The sequence below is a fragment of the Pristis pectinata genome, chromosome 12, assembly GCF_009764475.1.
Source record: "Pristis pectinata isolate sPriPec2 chromosome 12, sPriPec2.1.pri, whole genome shotgun sequence".
In the NCBI taxonomy this organism is placed as follows: domain Eukaryota; kingdom Metazoa; phylum Chordata; class Chondrichthyes; order Rhinopristiformes; family Pristidae; genus Pristis; species Pristis pectinata.
Window position 1 is genome coordinate 13,447,502 of NC_067416.1, and position 21,643 is coordinate 13,469,144.

At 38.5% G+C, this 21,643-nt stretch overlaps 2 protein-coding genes across 2 annotated transcripts in view; one reads left to right on the forward strand and one right to left on the reverse strand.

The window, feature by feature from the left end:
• Window positions 1–6,838, forward strand: part of pdzd8 (PDZ domain containing 8) — a 144,260-nt gene extending 137,422 nt beyond the window's left edge. Inside the window, exon 5 of the mRNA XM_052027433.1 lies at window positions 1,938–6,838. Coding sequence (XP_051883393.1) covers window positions 1,938–4,096 — 2,159 coding nt within the window. The 3' untranslated portion in view covers window positions 4,097–6,838. The remainder of the gene's footprint in view (window positions 1–1,937) is intronic.
• A 3,383-nt stretch (window positions 6,839–10,221) lies between these two features.
• The window catches only part of slc18a2 (solute carrier family 18 member 2), a 51,174-nt gene continuing 39,752 nt past the window's right edge, over window positions 10,222–21,643 (reverse strand). The window contains exons 11-16 of the mRNA XM_052027463.1: window positions 21,087–21,165; window positions 20,714–20,765; window positions 19,488–19,551; window positions 18,221–18,340; window positions 10,840–10,973; window positions 10,222–10,753 (exon numbers count right to left, since the gene is read on the reverse strand). Coding sequence (XP_051883423.1) covers window positions 10,637–10,753; window positions 10,840–10,973; window positions 18,221–18,340; window positions 19,488–19,551; window positions 20,714–20,765; window positions 21,087–21,165 — 566 coding nt within the window. The 3' untranslated portion in view covers window positions 10,222–10,636. The remainder of the gene's footprint in view (window positions 10,754–10,839; window positions 10,974–18,220; window positions 18,341–19,487; window positions 19,552–20,713; window positions 20,766–21,086; window positions 21,166–21,643) is intronic.

Below are 21,643 nucleotides of genomic sequence, written 5' to 3' on the forward strand. Positions count from 1 at the left end.
CCATACAGAAGGCATTATACTCCTTGTACATTTTGCTTTAAAACTAAAATGTCTAGCTGTCTAGTTTTTTTTTTAAAGTTTTATTTATTGTTTGGATTGTTGTTGCTTCTATTTGACCAAAAGAAACGAGGAACTCCATTCATTGTGTCCTCAGGATGTTTCAGCCAATAAATAATCCCTTTCGCAACCAGCCAGTTTGCGCACCTCATTGTCCCTCAAATAGTAGAATGGTTCCAGGCAGTGGGCCACAAGGAATCAGTCCAAGCCAATTCCTGTCCCTCTTCTGAAGATTTGTTTGTGCCTGGATGTCCATGGAGCGGGAGCACACCCCGTCTGCTGGCTCACTAGAGGCATAGTTTGAGTGCATCCTGGTCAGTGAGGATTGTATTTTCATCTAAAATTGTTGTAAACATTGTAAACAAGTAAATTTGTTTTAATGAAAAGTGTAGGGGTTTTATGGGGGAGGACCATAGTTCTGCCATTACACACAGATTAATTAAAATTTGGGTTAAAGTTCCATGATCTATTTACTTGAATGCATCATCAGTTATCATTCATTTACAAACTCAATGTTAAGTAATAGAATAATATTACTTGTTGGGAAACTGTTGACTTGGACATTGTGTATTTATGTATTTTAGATTTTTTTTATGAATAAAACTTATTTTGAAGTAAAAAGTATCACTTTTTTTTTAAATATGATGATGACCAGATAATCTACTTTGGTTTTGTTGAGATTTTGATGTTGGCAAGATTCTGGTAGGATGTTACCTTTTCCTAGAACAGTGCAAAGATCTTTCACTACCAAGTCACCAGAAGCCACAGTCACAGTCAGACATAGTGCTCTAGAGTTTGATTTTCCTATGTTTTTTCTATGTGCATTACAATGTAATATGGCGTAGAACATCTGTAGAGTGATGAATGGGAAATAGTGCATGTTTTTAAAATAATGATATTAATCTTGTACAAAAATTTGGACTGTAGTGTCATTTGAGCTTTTCCATTCACCGATGATTGTGGTGCAAGGGAACTGTCTTCAGAACTCATTGATTTCAGAAATTGTGCTGCACGTGACGTGGTTTAGAGAGCTGAATCTCTGAGGTTATCGGTTGTATTTTGGATGTATTTTCCTAAATTGAGTAAGTAACTGTTCTTAGAACATCCCAGTGTATACTTTCTACTCACCCCTTATCCCAGAGTTAATTTATTGCTACCCCTCCTTCCTACATTGCTTCAGGAGGCAATGCCATTCTCACTCAAGGTATTTCTTTTAACCATACCAGTTGAGTCCCTTTAAGTGCATTTCCCTTTAAGAATTGTTTTCTCTTGTCATAAAGGTGTTTGGCAAGTGAAGTTAGGAATTAAAACTTCGGCGTGTAAATGTTCAGAAGCGTTTACCTCCACTTGTACAGTGTCCATGACTCATTGTAAAAAAAAAATTTAAAAAAAAACTTCTCAGCAGGGATGGAGAAAGAAAGTTTATGGTGTGGAGAAAAATGCACTTGGAGTTCATGGTAAAAAAGGGATGAATAAAATCACAAATATAGCTGAAGTAGCACAATGTAAATACCTTGTACATATTACTTCGGGCACATGGTTTTAAAAAAAATGACAATACAGATGGCCCCTGTATTACAAGGGAGTGAGATTGCGTTCCTAGAAAACAGGGCGCTTTGCAATTTTTTTTTCCAAATGTGAAGCCTTGTCATCGTGTCAAAAAACGCGAGTTGAGAAAAAGATACATTTCTTTACTTTTTTTTAACACAAATTACGTGAGAGCAAATTTTATTCTGTACCTCAAAATTTTGGCAGTGATTTGTGAATTCTGGAAGAGTGAATTTCTGTAACCCAAACAACTGTAACGCAGGGGGTCACCTGTAATGCAAAATATATTTTTTTTAACTTTTCTTCCTAATATCTGTTTAATTTATCCACAGGAACCAAGGTGACATCGTCTGTACACGTTTTGAAGCTCATCAAGCAAGCTGGTGACAAGGTATTGGTGTATTACGAGAGACCTGTAGGTGGACATCAGAATCAACAATGTGGCTCCCTCCAGGAGAACTATGGCCAGCTTGAAGACACTAGCTTTGGTCCACAGTATGGTCAACAGGCATTTGATGATGATGTTATTTTAGACAATGTCGATGGTAAAGACTTGGATGCTGAATTTGAAGAATTAGTATGTCCTGAAATCAAACCGCCGCCCACAATCATAAAGGAGGACTTTGCACCAACTAATCAAAGTCCAAAGCGTTCAGTGGCTACACTTGCTACCAAGCCACTAGGAACTATATCACCCATTCTGAATCGCAAATTAAATTTGGGCAATTACCAGATTCCCCTGAAATCACAGCAAAAAGATGCAGTTAGGTTTGCCCAGCCAAAGTGTTTAGACATCCCTGATGGAGCACAGCAGCCAAGTAAGACACCAGTAGGATCCACATATAAACCTCCGGTGCCCCCAAGGCCACAGATAAAGCTAATTTCAGCTCCTTCTGAAGCTCAGAGCCTGCCTGAATCTGGAGACATAGCTACCGAAAAACCTGACAAATCAATGGCATCCACCAATAGTGCAGACAAAAGTGTAGAAAAAAGTGTAGGCAAAAATCTAGATCAGATGGATGATGCATCTCTGACCAAGTCAACAGCTAGTAAACAAGATTCCAAGGAGAAATTCCCAGAAGCTACCTGTAGCATACGTGATGGAGCAGAAGGCAACCAAATCTGGGAGTCATCAGAAATACTGTACCGCAGGAGATCTGGGAAGTGGAACAAGGCAACGTGCGTGTTTGACGTTGAAGGACGCCACAGATACATCAATGTCGCAGTGTGGTGCAAAGAACCTTTTAAAGCAGGTGAACTTATTTGTTTAGGTCATGCAAGCATTAAACTAGAAGAGATAGCCATGGAATGTCTTTGTACTGCATCAATGGAGTTTCAGGCAACCTTCAGGCTCAATGCCCCTGAACCAAAAGCTGTCGTCAGTAGGACTGCATTACGAAATCTAAGCACTCATAAGGGATTCAATGAGAAACTATGCTACGGTGACATTACACTAAATTTTACCTATCTAAAAGAGGGTGAGACAGAAAGCTCTAGTGTTCAAATAGAAAAGGAAAAGGAAGATAACTCACAGGAGGAAATTCCTGTTGCCATTAAGGAGGAAACTAATCAATTGTGTATGGACAATAAGCACAATTTCCAAGATACCCAGTTTCAGAATCCAACCTGGTGTGATTACTGTAAAAAGAAAGTCTGGACCAAAGCTGCTTCTCAGTGCATGAAATGTGCTTATGTATGCCATAAAAAGTGTCAGGATAAATGTCTGGCAGAAGCACTTTTTCCTATTACTACAGAAAGGAGAGTTGATTTGGAAGCAAAGTCGTCCTTCAACAGGTCCACTGGGTTAACACGGCACATCATTAATACCAGTTCACGCTTGCTGAACCTGAGGCCAGGACCAAGAGCTCGTCTGGCGGATCCTGGAGTTGATTTGGTGGAACCGTCACCCAAGCAGACTCCAAACACGTCAGACAATGAAAGCAGTGATACCGAGACATACAGTGCCAGTAGTCCTTCCAAACGGATAGCTTCTTCCACAGGTGGCAAGTTATCAGTGAAGAAGGATGGAGGTCTCGACGACAGCGTATTAATTGCAGTAAAGGAGATTGGCCGAGACCTGTATCGAGGATTACCAGCCGATGAACGATTTCAAAAATTGTACTTGATGTCAGAAAAGCTGCAGAATGAAATAGAACTGGAACTGGAACAGAATTATGCTCTGCAAAAAGAAGAGAAAGACTGCACAGATCCTAAAAAGAAATATCATCTGTCTGCTGCCATGTCAAAGTCAATTGAACGACTACAAGCCCTTACGCTGCTCACAATCCACTACAAGGCAGGAATTGATGATTTAGAATTTAGCGACTTTGCACCTTCTTCTGAACAGCCGGCAAAGAAGGTCACAAAGCTTACAGATGACATCTTATCCCTAACAGCAGACGAAATTGACATTGGCAGTCAGACAGATGTGCAACCACTTACTGAAGAATCAAATGAGCAAACTATTGATGAAACTGAATCGATTTCATGACTTTAATCATTTTCCTCATAATTGTAGTAAAACAAATTTACTATTTTGTTGACTTATTTTTGCTTCTGTGCTATAATGCAATCGTTATTCTGTCTTGTGAATTTGACTTTAATGTGATTATGGTGTCAATAAACAACAGCCAGATCAGTTTAGGATTTTCCCTACCCACTGAAGTTCTTTTTTTCATACTTAAGTAAATCATTGGTGTCATGATACGTGGCTGAGTCCACAGTATACTGGGGAGGTGGATGCAAAGTCTCTTTTGGGACCAGGTTTCAGAATTAGAATCATGTCAAAACCTCTAATCCTTTTATGTTCTTCTCTGTTCGTTACATAGATGTTTCTTTGCCAAATGTGTGTCGATATAGCAAACTGTGTGGTGAGCTTTTGTATTTATTGAAAGTAAAGCTGGGTTTATGTTTTATTTCCTTCTGAATATTTGTAATTTAAAAGATGATTACTCTGGACCTCTGAAATGCTTGTGCAAAGAGTGCAAAAAATGCACTGACATCCTCATCTTTAATGAAACTGTATTGTATATTACCATGACATGGCTATTTAATTAATATTTATGTACGTGTTACATAGTGAAGCATCTGGCTTGTTTTCTCTGCAGAACAGTGGGAGGTTTAAATTTTGATAGAATGTGACATAATTCAACTTACCAAGTAGGAACATTTACTTAAGTACAGTAATTGAAAGCTGTTGGTGAAAGCTGAGAAAATAATGCTAGTTGATTTGAGAGATTTTCAATTTGATTTTGTTTGATAAGCAGACCTTGGTGCTCCTCAGTAAACCCCTGCCCCTCCCCAACTCCCATCTCATTCACCCTGCTCCTACCCCATTCCAACCACCACCTCGGTAGAATGGAGAGTTGGGTGTCTAGAACTTTAACACTGCCCCCAATAAATATAATACTGCAAAATTGTTGGGGTTTTTTGTAACCTTATTTAATTGCACGTAACTTTTATAAATTTGACCAGAAAGCCCTGTATCTACAATTCTGAAGCACTGCACTCGGCTAAAGATACTCATTCATGTTCAGCTTAGCTGGCTGTCAAATTATTTTCCGATTCTGGGCAAAAGACATTTGTTCTGGCTGGCCCACTAGTACCATGGGCCTTCACAGGGTAGGGCCTTGCCTCCAAGGAATCCTCCAGGTGGTTTCTGGAATTGAGAGGATTGTCTATTTTAGAGAAGTCTGGAATAAGCCTCTGTTGACTTCAAATTCTGGATCAATGACGTACTGTGGAAATGGATTTCCCTTTATCTCCAGCATGGCTCTTTTGACGTTAGTCCTAAATCTGTGTTCTTTCATTACCCACCCACCAGTACAAACAGTTTATCCCTCTTCATCCAATCACCCTTTGTCCCTCTCTCTGCTGTGTGAAGAACAGCCTCATCCTCTCTAGCCTCATCCCAGGTGCTATTCGTAGTGTAGGTGGGTGACAAAATGGGATCAATAGAGTTAATGAGCACACAAGAGAGAATACATTTCAAGACTATGGGGAAATGAGGAGAGAGGGAATAGGACTAATGAGATTGCACTGCTGGGAGATGGCATGGACCAGACAGGCTGAATGGCCTCCTCCAGAGTAAGAATAAAAAAAGATGCCAGGGAAAAGAGTACTTTTCGTTAAGAGGACAAGATTCTGTAGTGAAAAATAAAATAAAGCCTTCCTTTCTGTACCAATAATGTGCATCAATCCCAATCTCAGAAGAGTAACTATACTAGTCTGGCATTTTTCCACAGCTTTCGGTGGCCTTCGGAAAGAATTGACAAATTAGACTCAGTCTTGTGAATTAGCTTGAAACCTCCCCAGATTTATTTCATGCCATCTGGAAAAAGCCATCATTCCTATCAGTCTGACCTGGATTTGAACCTAGATACTTCGTTGAAAAGCAAATGCATTGCACCTGCAGTATCACTCCCATTGGAAAGGTAGTGACATTTGGACAGATTTATTGACTGCTGCACAAATGCGAGCCTTCTGAAATATTTTCACTCATCGTTCTAAGACGATGATGATTTCGTAACTGTGAACTTTGACTAGGAAAATTCTTTTGTAGGACTAATCTTTCATTTAAATTATTTTGATAACAAGGTCACATAATTAGGAGAAAACATATTTGTTCAAAGAAGGCCAATTTTTAGTAGATAGATGCACTTTCAACAAGAAATCTTGAAAAAAGACATTGGTGGCTCATTTGGTAGCACTCTGAGCCTGAGGTTATGTTTCAAGTTCCAAAGACTTGAGCACACAACCTCTGCTGAAACATTAGCATAGTATTTAGTAGTGCTCCACTATTGGAGGTGTCATCTTTCAATTAAGCCTGTAAACCTAGGGCACATCTACCCAGATGGTAATGGAATATCCCATACATAACTTCATGTATTATCTCCAGTGTTCTTTCTTGTATTTATCCCCCAATCAACACTTTTACATAAAAAATGATTAATGGGTCTCTGTCACATTGCTGTTTGTAAGTTTCATGTGTGCTGGCACTATTTTTATATTGCAACTGCAATTTCAAATGTTTTTCATTGCATGTAAAGCTCTTGGGAAAGTGACATGGAAGTTGTTATATGAATGCAAGCTTTGTTCTAAATATAAAGGACCTCACAAATAGCAAAGTACTGATAATTTTCAGTTATGACTCATAATTTGCTCTGGTTGGCTGTCACATGCAAAGAGAAACGTACCTGATTTTCCTTGAATATTCATTCACATACATCAGCATTCAATTAAAAACTCAACTTTTGATCATCATCAAAATCTGACTAGCTGCACGAGTCTTGTTTTCCTTTATTAATAAATTTATTTCAGCAGCTTACATGTTATTTTTCACCTATCAAACAATTGATCCAATATGCCAAAAGCTGCAGCTGAAATTAGATTTTTTAGTATCTCAGTTTGGATCATAATGCCTCGCTTTCTTTGCATGGTGTAGGTATGTATTTTTTTAAACCAATGTCTTTTCTTGTGCCTATCTGTACCTTGGAACATGTTGATGTGTTATACACTCTTGGGTTCAGCCAAAGGTGACTGACTTCAGCACCAGTTTAAAAGAGTGGATATTGCTTGTACACAATTCCTTTTGATGTGAGGTGGCTGATACATGGAGTCTTGGTCCAATAACAAGGAGGTCCAAGACTGTTGGAGACCATTCTCAAAGTTTACACGCGCGTGCGCGCACACACACACACACACACAGATTTTACACACACACATTATACACAGATTACACACACTCGTGCTCTTGCCCACATCTTCTTGGCTTCTCTCCCTCCGCTCCAATGACCAATCTCCTCTCTCCTTCCTCTGGGCCCCACCGTTAGTCCATTCCTCTCCCTTCCCTCAACCTCTCCCTCTCAGCCTTCATTTCTTGGTTCACTCCCACCACTCACCCTTTCCTCTGCTCCTTCATCTTCACTCAACCCCATATCTCATTCCTCCCCACACCATGGCCTAGTACTTTACAACCCTATCCTTTCACACTCCCTTCCTCTCAGCACACTCTGGCTTTGCTCCCATCTTCTTGGGTCCTTTTCCCTCCACCACTCCTTTCTTTTGCTGCCTTCTTTCACCCCCCCCCCCCCCCCCCCCCCCCCCGTTCCCTTTGGACTTCACTCTCCAACCTTCTGCACTCTCTCTTCAACCACAACCCAGTCTTCCCCACTCTTAAGCCATTCTAACTGTATGTTCTCTCCCAGGGCAAGGAGAGTCCCCAAATGCCACCAACTCACCCAAGGGCACTCCCCAATCAAGCTACCCCAGTCCCAGCAGTCATGCAGCCAAGGCTTGCCACTGGAGGCTGGGGCTTGAGGACCTGAGAAACAGGGATAGGTTGAATAGGTTAAGACCTTATTCCCTGGAGAATGAGGGGAGATCTAATAGAAGTATACAAAATTATGATGGGTATAGATAGGGTGAATGCATGCAGGCTTTTTCCCCTCCGTTTGGGTGAGGCTAGAAGTCATAGGTTTAGAATGAAAGGTGAAATATTTAAGGGGAATCAGGGGGAACTACTTCGCTCAGAGGTGGTGCGAGTGTGGAACGAGCTGCCAGCGGAAGTGGATGTGAGTTCAATTGTAAAATTAAGAGAAGTTTGGATAGTTACATGAATGAGAGAGGTATGGAGGGCTGTGGTCCGGCTGCAGGTCGATGGGACTAGGCAGAGAACCAGGCCGGCATGGACTAGATGAACCAAAGGGCCTGTTTCTGTGCTGTAGGGTTGTAATGACTAATTGGATGGGTAGAAGCAGCTCTCTGGTATCTCATCCAAACTGGCTATTCTACAACATTGGCAGATGTCAACAGGCTATCCAACCATGAGAGAGTTGGCTTGACCCAGTCCTCCATTGACAACTCATGCAAATTCCAAAAAATTATTGCTGACAATAAGTAGGCAAAGTGTTCTCTTCTCTAGAGAGAATTGAAGCACCATCACCCAATCTGTGAATGAAGCCCAGACTAGTCATTGTAAGCAACAAACAAGAACTCAGCAGGTCAATCTTGAAGTAGAAGGCAAACATTTAATTCCCTGATCTACTGTTTTAGTGAAACCTTAATCTGTTTAAAATAAATTACTAGAAGGTTTTGCTGAAAAGGTGGGGAGGAATTTTAGATAAATACATCAAGCATTCCTCAGCTGCTGCCTTATGGATTTATTTCAGAACCTGAATGAGCTATGCTGCTGCATAATGCATTGAATAGTACCAAAGAGAGTTGGATAATTTCCTGTATGAGGTTAATATGGGTGTGTACCAAAACCATCAGGAGATGTGCTTTGTGCTTACTAAGGTCTCCTGGACCTCATTTTTATAGGTATTTGCAGGCCAGATGGTAACTTCAAAGAATTTATTCTTCTTGAACTAAGTCTATGCTTTTTTTTACCCCCCTCCAATTGATTTTTAACGTCTTCCAAGAGATTAAGTAATTGCTGTTGAGTGGGAGCACTGAGGGTCATGATCAATAACTGCAACATGGGGACATAGGACAGCTTTGATATGCCAGCTGTTTTTTTTCTGGCTCATTTAGCACCTAAACTCTGGTGTGTGTGGTAAGAAAACATGAAGTAAAGGTTTATGGAATGTTTTCCCTTAAAACATTTATGGAATGAAATCCCTTAAAATTTCAAGGGTTTATCTAATGCAAAATAACAGCTAAATTAAGAAGACAGTGCCATTTTACTCAGGATACCTTTATTATTGATATTTGTCCAAGAAGCAAAAGTATACACATCCACACATGTACACAGACACACATCTGACTGCACATTAACAAGCCCACTTACTGATCAATGGAAGATGTTCTGTACATCTTTATATTTGCCCATCTGTTACAGCGTACAAAGCGACCAACTGTCCAAACCGTCTGTGGACAGTGATTATATTTGCATGCACAAGATATGTTGTCTTTACCATAAACTTTGTGATTTATCATGGTGCAATATGTGTCATTTATCAATGTCTACTTTTACGTATTCATGAATGGTGTTGACAGAATTAGATCATCCATTGTAGTTTAAATCATGGGTTCTGAATACACTTATGCGTCAAAGTGTTTGCAGCTTAATTATTACCAGGAACAGTCTGTGTAGAAAATTAATGCAGTAAAGGTGTCTAACGTATCTATTGCATGTAAATATATTAAATTTAATGAAGGCACATACATGTTTTGTTACAGACAGAAATGTAGTCCACAATATATACATGTTTAGTTTATAGAAAAAGTGGCTGCGCTCGCTTTCAAATAAGTAAAGAGTTTTCAAATTTCAGTTTTCTCTGAGTACCCTTATCACAGTTTATTATTGAATCATTTTATGCAAATTTTATCAGCGCAAGAAACTTGGATATCTTTCTTATAGGAGAGGGAAGATAACCCAAACACTTCAATAGATGCCGAGAAAGCTGTAAACTACTTTGCAGAAAGAATACCTTTTTTAAAAATTGACTTATCACCTAATTGGTGAACTTTATTTTGCGAGTTCAAATAAAGAAAAAAGCAATTTGTAGGCATTGTGTAGCTGTTAACTTCTTATTTTGACATAGAATCGCCAAAACTGATCAATAAAACTGCAGTAGCCTGTTGGCATCTAACACAGGGACCTATAAACATAAATCTGCTTTTTTCCAAGCAAACATTTAGAACAATGAACACTAGTACTGGGAAAAACTGTGTAGACAAAAAGGTTATCTTCGTTAATAAATGCAAGATTATAAAATATAGTATAATATCTAAAATTAAATGTTTCAAAAAACTATTAGTTCTGACAAGCAAATTTAAATACATAAATATCACAATTTGCTAAGGCTGCTGGTTATCATTTTTATTCAATCACCTTTTTTTTTACTCCCCAGCCCAAACTCTATGTTGCATTTCTAAATCGTTTTAATACTGGAGAAATAAGGTTACAACTTTGGTATGCCTTAATGGTAGAATAATTAAACTATATTAAGACAATAATTTAAAAGGACAATGCACAAAACACTATAATACACATTAAAGTAATATAAAGAAAATGGCATGGCTCCAATCATTCATCACTCCTAGACTCTTCATCATTATCATCAATCACAGGGGCTTTCTGAAAGTGGTCTTGAGTTGTGTACATTTTGGTTTTAACTGGGCAATTTTGATTCATCAAAATAGCCTAAAATACAATAAATTCAAGTATTACTGTGTGTAGAATTTTAGCAAACAGAGGTAACTACTGGTGAATTATTTGTTTTCCCTTACCATCTTTTCTTCCTTGGCAGGAGGGCTTCGAAGAAAAAAGCAGAGTGGAGCATATAGTATGTCAATGGTTCCAATAATTGCCATCAACCAAGGAAATCCTATTGTTTTAGCAATGGCTCCGCCACTTGAAGGGCCTGGAGAAAACCAAAAATAAGAGAAAACACAGCATAAGCAATATCATTGGAGGCAAATTGTCTATTAAGAATCAGATGATATTCTGGAAACTAACATTATTAACTTCTAGTAAATTTTGATGCTGGTTTAAAATTAAGTGTCTGACACAAGTACATTAGCACAGAGCTGTCAAGAAGATATAAATTAGCAAGTCTTGTATAATGGATACAACAAATTGGTATCATGCTTGTTTAATTAATCTTTTGTTCACCCATCCTAACATCTATGAAAAATGCTAAATATTGCCATAATGCTACAATTATTGTTATGGAGAAAATTATTAAATACAATGTGAATTCTCAGTTATGACAAAAAAATAATCACTAAATACCAATTTCTAATTTTTTGCCTTCCTCCATTAAATTATAGTGATGATATCAGAGTCAAATAATTCTTCATTTAATGGGGGACGCATGTATCATTTATCATTTTGTGGGCCGAATCCTCCTTAATGTTATAAAAGAAGAAGTGAATTTCAAGCTTCAATCAGTTTGGGGGAGGGGTGGGTCAGAAACCATAATCATTCAACCATATCTGCCTTGAAATCCGTTCCCTACTTAAGCAGTTTCCCAACTTTCAAATATAGCTCCAATGACCAGCTCGTCAGAAATTCAAGAACAGTTTTGTTAGCGGTTGTATTGATTTTTACTTTGCCTATTCAAGTTATGGAAACAGTCAGGAGAACTAAGTTAGAAACTGCCTGTCTTTCACTTGTGGAAGCTCTGTTAATATCTTACAGATGTAATTGGATATCAACCAAATTATTCCTCCTCTCAGCAACAAACAAATAATCTACTGGAAGAACTCAGTGGGTCGAGCAGCATCTGCAGGAGGAAAGGAACTGTTGACATTTCGGGTTGAAACCCTGCATCAGGACAATTCCTTTCCTCCAACAGATGTTGCTCGCCCCGCTGAGTTCTTCCAGCAAATTGTTTGTTGCTCCAGATTCCAGCATTTCCAGTCTTTCGTGTTTCCATTGTTCCTCCTTTCAGTTTGTATCAAACATAAAAAAAATGCTTTCGTATTTTTAAGTATTTGATTAAACACAATGATGCAATCAATGCATATTGTATCTCCGACACCTTTCAAAATACATTTTTTCTATAAATATAAAGATGTCAAATTGACTTTTGTTGGTGAACAGACCCAGTTAATTACTTTCTGTAATCACCATCTTTTTTTTAATCTATGTTAACTATGGGTGCCCAGAGCCTTCCTGTTGGAGTAAAAGTTTGTTAAAAATCTGGTAAATAAATTGAATGAAGTGTCTGCTAGAATCAAACCTGCACAAGTTTTGGCCAGAATGATGAACTGACATCCAGTTCCCTTTCACCCCAATGCCTCCTGCTATCTGTTCAGTGGGCTTCCCGGCTTCCAGCAGACCTGATGATATCAGGCTGGCTAAGCAGCCAACTACATTAAAGAATTCCCATGGACTGGAAACAATTAACATTTTAAATAACAAACAGAACAATTAAAGTGCACTTTCTGATATATTCACCCTACCATTCACAAGATCTACATAGTATTGTTTTTATAGAAATGGTGTTCATTTCCCCAAAACTGATGTCCATCACCTTGATAAGTACAAAAATTCACAAAATTCAGTTAATATCAATCCAGAAAAGGCAGGGTTAAGATCAGAATCCTAAATGGTCAATAGTTCTAAAATATGCAAATTCTTGGTTCCAATAACAACAGCTAAATGCCATTTGTATCTATGTTGCTGAATATAAAATAATGGTTGGTAAACTATCTAATTAGGAAAGTCTGAGGAAGGAAGCAAGTTGTGAAGAGGACATAAGGAAGCTAGTAAATGGAGTAGAATGTGAGACAATCTGAAATATATTACCCAAAAGGTGAGAGATTGCAGGACTCTGAGATGCAGAGTGATCTGGATGTTCTAGTGAATGAATTCACAAAAGAGTAGTGTGCAGGTTAAGCAAGTAATTGGTAAAGCTAACAGAATGTTATTGTGTATTGCTTGGGGAACTGAATACAAAAGTATGCTTCAGTTATAAAGAACATTGGTGAGACCACATGAGAAGTACAGGTGTATAGTATTGGTTGATTGAAGGAAGGATGCCAATACATTAGAAGCAAGTCAAAGAATGTTTACTAGGCTAATATCTGGAATGAGCACTGTGTTCCATGAGGAAATGTTGGACAGGCTAGGCTTCTATTAACTAAAGTTTAAAAAACTAAGAGGAGACCTGATTGAGGGAGAGGGGTCTTGACAGTTGAGATGTGGAGAGGATGTTTCCTTTTGTGGTAGACTTTAGAACCAGGAGTCAAAGTAAATGATCACTTGTTTAGGACAGAGGACATGAAATCCTGTTTCAAAGAGGGCTATGAGTCTTTAGGTGTCTCTTCCTTAAGGGGCTATAAAAGCAGAGTCTTTGGGTATTTGTAAGGCAGAGGTGCATGGATACAGAAGGGTGAAAGTTAATGTAGGTGGATTGGAATGCAGTGTAAAGATTACAATCAAATCAGCTATGATTTTATTAAATGTGGAGCAGTCTTGAGAGGCTGAATGGGCCACTCCTCCTAATTCATATCTTCATATGTACATTAAGATAATATTTCCCCCATCATTGTTAACCAAGTGTTCGGAGATGCAAAGATGTGGAAAATCATGCTGTTTAACTATTATCCTTGTGTAGCATGAAGACCTTATATGACCACATAAATCTCAGAAGCTAAACATGGGCAGTCATCTTCCTGCTAAAACTGGGTCCAACCTAAACTCAGTCATGGTCTATTCCTTACTACACAAGCTTGATAACACTTATCTTACTCAAGGGTTGCAGTCCTGTATTCAGAGTTTTAAATCACATGAATAAGTTGGCTGCTGACATTGTGAATACAGTTTGGTGATCATGTAAAACTTGGTTGGTTTTAATTTATGTAATGGAAGCTCATTTGCTGTGAACGAGGAATTTACACAAAGGTGGTTTTCAGTCAGGGTTCTCTTATTTCCAGGCCACAAGGAGATAGCAAACAGCAGCAGGCATTTTCTCAGTAATTATTACCTTTTCCTTCCTGTGGAGCAGTTGATGCTATTTGATCTTCTGGCCTCAACACTGAGGCCAAGATTGATAACTGTACACCTGTTTTATTATCTGTGATGTTTTGCACACACACTTGGTCAGTTTTTGTTTACCATAAATGCCGATTGCTTGTGTGATTTTAAATATTATTGAGGGGAAATTTCATGATGTTCCATTATTGACTGATTGTGGTTTATTAATTAGTGCTTTAAAGTAGACATTGACTTTTTGGGAAAGTTATTGCTGCCTTGTTGGAAAATGAAGCTCCTCCACAAAGAAACAGGGGAGGAACAATTGTACTAACTATTTATCAAACTGTAACCTGGTGCCAGTTGCATTGTAAAAGCTGACACTTGTGCTTACACCTGCCCACAGTACACTGTTATTCATGCCAGACTCTTCTGGCCTTTGCCCCATCTCTGATACATCAATTTTCAAAAGTTGTCTCTCACAGGTTGCCCTAACAATGGACATTTTGTGTAGAAATCCCTCTTCTGTGACACATAAATTGGTAGGAGTCATCCTGCAACGGCATTTGGCAGCTTTGACAGAATTTCCGTGATGGCAGTGCAGATATAATTGAATGAAATAAGAGAGTTTGTCCCTTAGGAAGTATGAATATGACTTAAAATGTATTTTTTAATGACTAAAACAAAATTAGATGTGTCAGCTTTTATAACACTTTGAATTGTTAGTTAAAAAGATACTCTCCTCAGTTTGACAGAAACCATTCCCTATGTATGGCAGAGCTGTATGTTGTCTGTACCATGTAATGTAGAGATTTATTATAATCAAAAGTGAGACTAATTGCACATTATACTCTTTCACATTACGGAGGTGGGTGGTGGAATATTAATCTTTTTGCCATTTTTTTTGGCAGCAAGGGTCGTCATTTTAAAAACAATGTTTGGGCTGCTAACAAATTGAAGTGTGCTCAATGCTGCACTTTCCAAAATAAAAGCAAAGATGAAAGGCAGAAAATTACTCCACTTCTGGGTAAAATGGGGGCCTATTTCTGTCATCTGCTGCTAGTTATGTCTGAAATGTTCACAAGTGGTGCTAAATCTGCCTGACTGCTATCACTGCAGTTTCCTGGGTCAGGTAATTTGTATCATCAGACATATCTGGACACACGAGCGGATGGGGATGAAAATGGAGCATAAGTAATTTCAAGCAGTGGCAGGAGCTGAGGTGACTGACAATGTTGCAGGGTCTTTCCTACCATCAGTCCTGAATTCACTCTGCATTATGTCCACATCATCATTTCTTACAAATGAGGCTTAAATTCAATTAGCGCTCAGAATTAACTTCCATACTCCACTCTTGTTCATTTCCTTTCCCAATTGAAGATTCAGGCTTAAGTTTTCTGCTGAAATGAGTCATCCCTCGATAGCAATCAGCCTCATTGGACATCTCCTTATTGTTTCTAAAGCTGTGATACATTTCTTGAGCATCAATGGGCAGGAAAGAATGCAATAATCAGGTACTTAACTCAAAATTACATGACAGCCATAGTAACCAGAGACTTGTATTTTACTGATATATGTATAGCTGTTTGTTTTGCTAGTTACTCTCTATACCGACTGAACATCATGTGTTGAATCTCTTAGCATTTGGAACATTTCATATTTGAAGATGCTGGCGGTTAATTGTTTTCATCAGAAGCCCTTTGGTGTTCAATTAATGGTGGCCAGAATTTGCAGTCAATCACTTCTTTGATCATTCTGCTGTTAAGTTGACAGCAGATTCTAGCATCTGCACTTGGGCAGTTACACAGGGGGACCCAAAGGTTCCCATCATTGCCACCAAATTCCATGATTTGATGTGAACTTCAACTTTCAATTCACTGCAACATAAGCATTGGAAACATGAGACTGCAGATGCTGGAATCTGGAGCAACAGTCTGCTGGAGGAACTCAGTGGGTCGAGCAGCATCTGTGAGCGGTTAGGGGGGAGGTGAAGGAATTGTCGATGTTTCAGGTCAAAACTGTTAAGCACTTGTTTGATCATAATTAACCTAATCTTTAACTAAGCTGTGGTTTTCGCTAGCATCCCCTCAAGCCCTGCAAAGTGAATTTTTACAAGTGTTAAATCAAGTTCTCAGATTGATTTCATCACATTGATGCAATCATGAAGAAGGCATGCCAGCAGCTCTCTCTACTTTGTAAGGAGTTTGAGGAGATTTGGTATGTCACCAAAGACTCCTGCAAATTTCTACAGATGTATGGTGGAGAGCATTCTGGCTGCTTGCATCACCACCTGGTATGGAGGCTCCAATGCACAGGATCAAAAGAGGTTGCAGAGGGTTGTAGACTCAGCCAGCTCCATCACAGGCGCAACCCTCCCATCAAGGACATCAAGAGATGGTGCCTCAAGAAGGTGGCAGCCATCATTAAGGACCCTCAACATCCAAGACATACCCTCTTCATGCTATTACCATTGGGGAGAAAGCAGAGGAACCTGAAGACCCACACTCAAAGTTTTAGGAACAGCTTCTTCACCACCAGGTTTCTGAATGGTCCATGAACATAGAACATTACAGCAAGGTACAGGCCCTTCACCCCACGATGTTGTGCTGACATTTTATCCTGCTCTAAGATCTATCTAACCCTTCCCTCCCACATAGGTAAGAATGATAGTGAAATGGAGGGCTAAGAGTCTCTTAAGTCCCTAATGTATCTGCCTCCACCACCTCTGCTGGCAGTGTGTTCCACTCACCCACCACTCTGTGTAAAAATCTTACCTCTGACATCCCCCCATACCTTCTTCCAATCACCCTAAAAATTGTGCCCCCTCATGTTAGCCATTTTCGCCCTGGGAGAAAGTCTCTGACTGCCCACTCAATCTATGCCTCTTATCATCTTGTACACCTCTATCAAGTCACCTCTCATCCTCCTTCTCTCCAAAGAGAAAAGCCTTGGCTCACTCAACCTATCCTCATAAGACATGCTCTCCAATCCAGGCAGCATCCTGGTAAATCTCCACTGCACCCTCTCTAAAGCTTCCTCATCCTTCTTATAATGAGGCGACCGGAACTGAACACAATACTCCAAGTGTGGTCTGACCAGAGTTCTGTAGAGCTGCAACATCACCTCACGGCTCTCGGACTCAATACCCCGACTAATGAAGGCCAACACACCATATGCCTTCTTAACAACCTTATCGACCTGCATGGCAACCTTGAGGGATCTATGGACGTGGACCCCAAGATCCCTCTGTTCCTCCATACTGCTAAGAGTCCTGCCATTACCCTTGTACTCTGCCTTCAATTTCGATCTTCCAAAGTGTATCACTTCACACTTTCCAGGCTGAACTCCATCTGCCACTTCTCAGCCCAGCTCTGCATTCTATCAATGTCCTCTTGTAACCTACAGCAACCTTCTACACTACCTCATTATTCCTCTTTTGCACTATTTATTTTAGTAGTAATTTTATAGTAAATACTTAGTAATTTTTTTGTCTTGCACTGTACTGCTGCAAAACAACAAATTTCCCGACCTATGTCAATGATAATAAACCTGATTCTGATTTAAGAATAATCTTTAAAAATTTGTTTACAGTTCTATATTTATTCTTTTATCCATGTATGTCCCGATGGTTATTTTGCTTTCTTTAAAGTGATTAATGTGAATTAAAATCCATGCTTTATACTTGGTGCTTTGACTTCTGTGAGAATCCTTTAGTTTTATTGGCTGATCACCCAGCTTGATTCTTCCTATGATAGAAGGTTATCATAGGTACTATAAAAATCATAAGCAGAGGAAATCAATATACTAAAGACTGCTAAATCATTGTGGGTACCTTTCTTTGAAAATAAAAATTGGGACTGATGCATATCACTGGAGATGTGAAATGACTGCAAGCATTCTTACAAATGGAGTCACAAGAGACGGCAAATGCTGAAATCTGGAGCAACAAACAATTTGCTGGAGGAACTCAATGGGTCGAGCAGCATCTGTGGGAAGAAAGGAAATATCGACATTTCAGTTTGAAACCCTGCATCAGAACCAGATGCAGTGTTTCAACCCAAAACATTGATAATTCCTTTTCTCCCACAGATGCTGCTTGACCCATTGAGTTCCTCCAGCAGATTGTTCTTCCAGACAAGTTTTAACATGTGCAATCTTTTGATTTGTAGCAATGTGTTGTAAACGTACCTAATGCAAATCCCATACAAAATGCAACATCTGCAATTGCATAAACACTTCCATATACAGAGACATGACGCAGGTCCACCAAGTAACCCATAATCGGCATCATTGAGGAATCCACCATTCCTAAAAGGAATAAAACATTTATTTAGGAATGACAATTCAGGAAGAGCAAGTTACCCTTTAATACTTTAAAAAGGCAAAGGAATTTGAAATATTACCTTATTGACATTAATGTACTGAAGCTTTAAAAGGCCATTGGACATGTACTTGGATAAGAAAGGTATAGAGGGATATGGGCCTAGTGTGGGCAAGTGGGATTAGTGCAGATAAGCACCATGGTCGGCATGGACGAGGTGGGCCAAAAGGGTCCATTTCTGTGCTGTGCGATTCTATGATTGAACTGTTTTCCCTTCATCAATTGTTATCTGATCATCTGAATATTTCATGCATTTGCTCATAATTTAAGTTATTTTACAGCAATGATTTATCATTGCAAATGTGGTTAATATTCAGATGCATAAAGATGAAAAACTTAAAATATCAATTAATCTTTTGAAACTTAAGTAAATGATTGAAGCTATTATGAATTAAGTCCAGTTAATACAAGCTGTGCATTTTGACACAACTCATAACAATTACCTAAACACAAATGTTTAAATTTTCTTATTTGACCATTCCACTGACCTAGGGAAGAACAAGACTGAACAGTAAATCTGTTGTAATAGGGACAAGATAAAGCAATGGTTTGGGACACCTTCCCTCCTGTTTGCAACATGGTATCCATTCATCCAGAATCATGAGATGGAAAATGTATGATTTTTCTTCCCCCCAACATAAAAAGGATTTTGTTTTCGTCAATGTTTCATGTCATTATGACAACAATATACTCTGTGATGTTAATATGCTGATAGTACAAAATGAGCATTTTTGTGAATGGAAAAAAGCCATTATTCAATTTGCCAATTCTGTTTTTGTAGATTAACCACACTTTCTAGTGCAATTCTGGTAATTAGCAAGATTCTTCCAGCTATAATGCTTAAGTTGTTGTCTCTTTACTATTAATTTTGTTTGATGTGGATATTAAACCCAATGTGTACATTATCTTGAGGTACAGTTCTACCATAATGTACAAGAGTTCTTATCTAATTTATGCTGAATTAATTATGATTGAGGCTGAACTAACACTAGACAATATCCTCACTCACAAGATAGTTTCATACATGTCGCTTCAGTTAAGAAGTCATTGTCTTGCAAAGAACGTTTTCCTCACCTATGGCAAAACCAACTCCAAAGTTTGGTACAATAAGTCCATAAATATTTTTGGCAAACGGCACCTGTTATTAATGAAACAGAGGCATTAATTATCTTAAGGAATGACTTTCTCTTAGTTCCCAATTTCTTTTGAAAATGCTTCAACTCAGCTAACAATTTCAGAATTGTAAACATTCATTCTTTGATTTATGAATGGAAGATGGGTTAGCATTACCCTGAACATTTGCTATTTTGAGGCCCTTAATGCAATTCTAATATTTTACTAACAGTGAGGATCAAATCTATGTAAAACCTGAACAACTGTTAGTATTTTGCTTTTCAACTTTTGATGGGAAAACAATAAACACCTAAAATGTTAGCAGATGGGTGTTTTTGACCAACATCTCTTTGCTCAGCAATGGATTAAACATGGTATTGAGATAATGAGCAAAGAAAGATTATTGAACACAAGACTTTTGTTCATTAATGAGGGCAATAGCAATTTTGGAGTTGAAAATACTGTATTTATGAATGTCCTAAAAATTATCATTGCTCATATTTAATACATGTGGATATTCATTGGATTCTAGTCAATTTATATTGAAAATATTTTCCTTCCAAGTGGGCAGCACAGTGGCTCAGTAGATAATGCTGTTCCTCACAGCTCCACCGATCCGGGTTTGATCCGACCTCTGATCTGTCTATGTGGGTTTTGCATGTTCATCCTGTGACCGCATGGGTTTCCCCAAGTTACTCTGGTTTCCTCCCACATCCCAAAAGACATACTGATTGCTAGGTTAGTTAGACGCGGTAAAGTTACCCCTAAGATGGAGTTGATGAGCACAAGAGAGACTAGGTTACAAAGAAATAATTGAGGGAATGGTATAGACAAGATTGCTCCAAGAGCCAACATAGACTCGATGGGCTAAGTGTCCTCCTTCTATGTTGTATAAATCATGAGAAATTGGGAAATACAAATAAAACAGTCAACATTAAATTTATTACTGTTAAAACAACAAAATTATGCCTTAGCTGTCAATTTTTTAGATCATTAACCACTATCATAAATAAACACGTAACGTATCTGTAATTGACTGGAGAAGCTTAGTTCAATTTGAAAGCGTTAATATATTTCAGGAGACAGAAAAATATCACATTTCATTATAGGATGATTGAAATATATCTTAAAACCAGGCTACTTAGCTTCAAGATATTTTGTGATCCCATTATTATTGCTGAACTTACACAAACAATGCTTATTCCAACGATTATCATTCCCAGGAGAGAACACAACCACCTGAGGAAGAAATTGGAACTGGTCAGTGCAGGATTTGCAGACAATGCTCATCGCTTACTTTCGAGAAGCTTGTACTACCTTAATATAGCTATTGTCTGAGGAATGTTTTCGTCTGGCTGCTAAGCCTATAAATTTTCTTTCATAAAATAAGCCCATATGAGTTCATTTCCTGAGCAAGCAGACATCTAGTTTATTAAATATAGTTGAAGACTTGAACCACTGAATATCTATTGATCTGTTTTTATTATTGAAGTCATTAAAATCCATTGCATAGATATTGAGAGCCATGCTTGATAAATGGTTCACAAGATAATTTCCTACCTGCCCATTCTGTGTGCAAGGACACCAAAGATGTTAGTTCCAATTAGATACGAGACACTTGCTGGAACAAAAGCGACGCCTGCAAAGCAAAACAAAGCTTATCAGTGTTAATGTCACTCAAATGTAATGAAATCACAAACTGCAAGTAGCATGTATTGATAACTGGAAAAGTGATAAAATGCTGCCATATGAATTAACAGTTCTCATTTCCTGTTGGAGGTCGAACTAGAATAATAAGTGCACAAATAATATCTGTACAGCTTGAGTTTTGAAAATAGTCTTTACTTTTAAACAGTTCCTTTTATTTGAGTACAAGAAATGTGCTGTTTTCTGAACATAATTCATGCAAATACTGACTAAATATTTATGTTTAACTGCTAGACATTTAAAACTTGGTCATCAAGTATTGGCATTTTTCTCTTTGTAAGCTGGTAGTATTATCAGGGATGCCTGTCACCCTGGCCATTCCCTTCACTTCTACCTTCTGGGAGAAGATATGGGAGCTTGAAAGCCCTGACGTCCAAACTTAAGATCAGCTTCTTCCCCACTGCGATCAG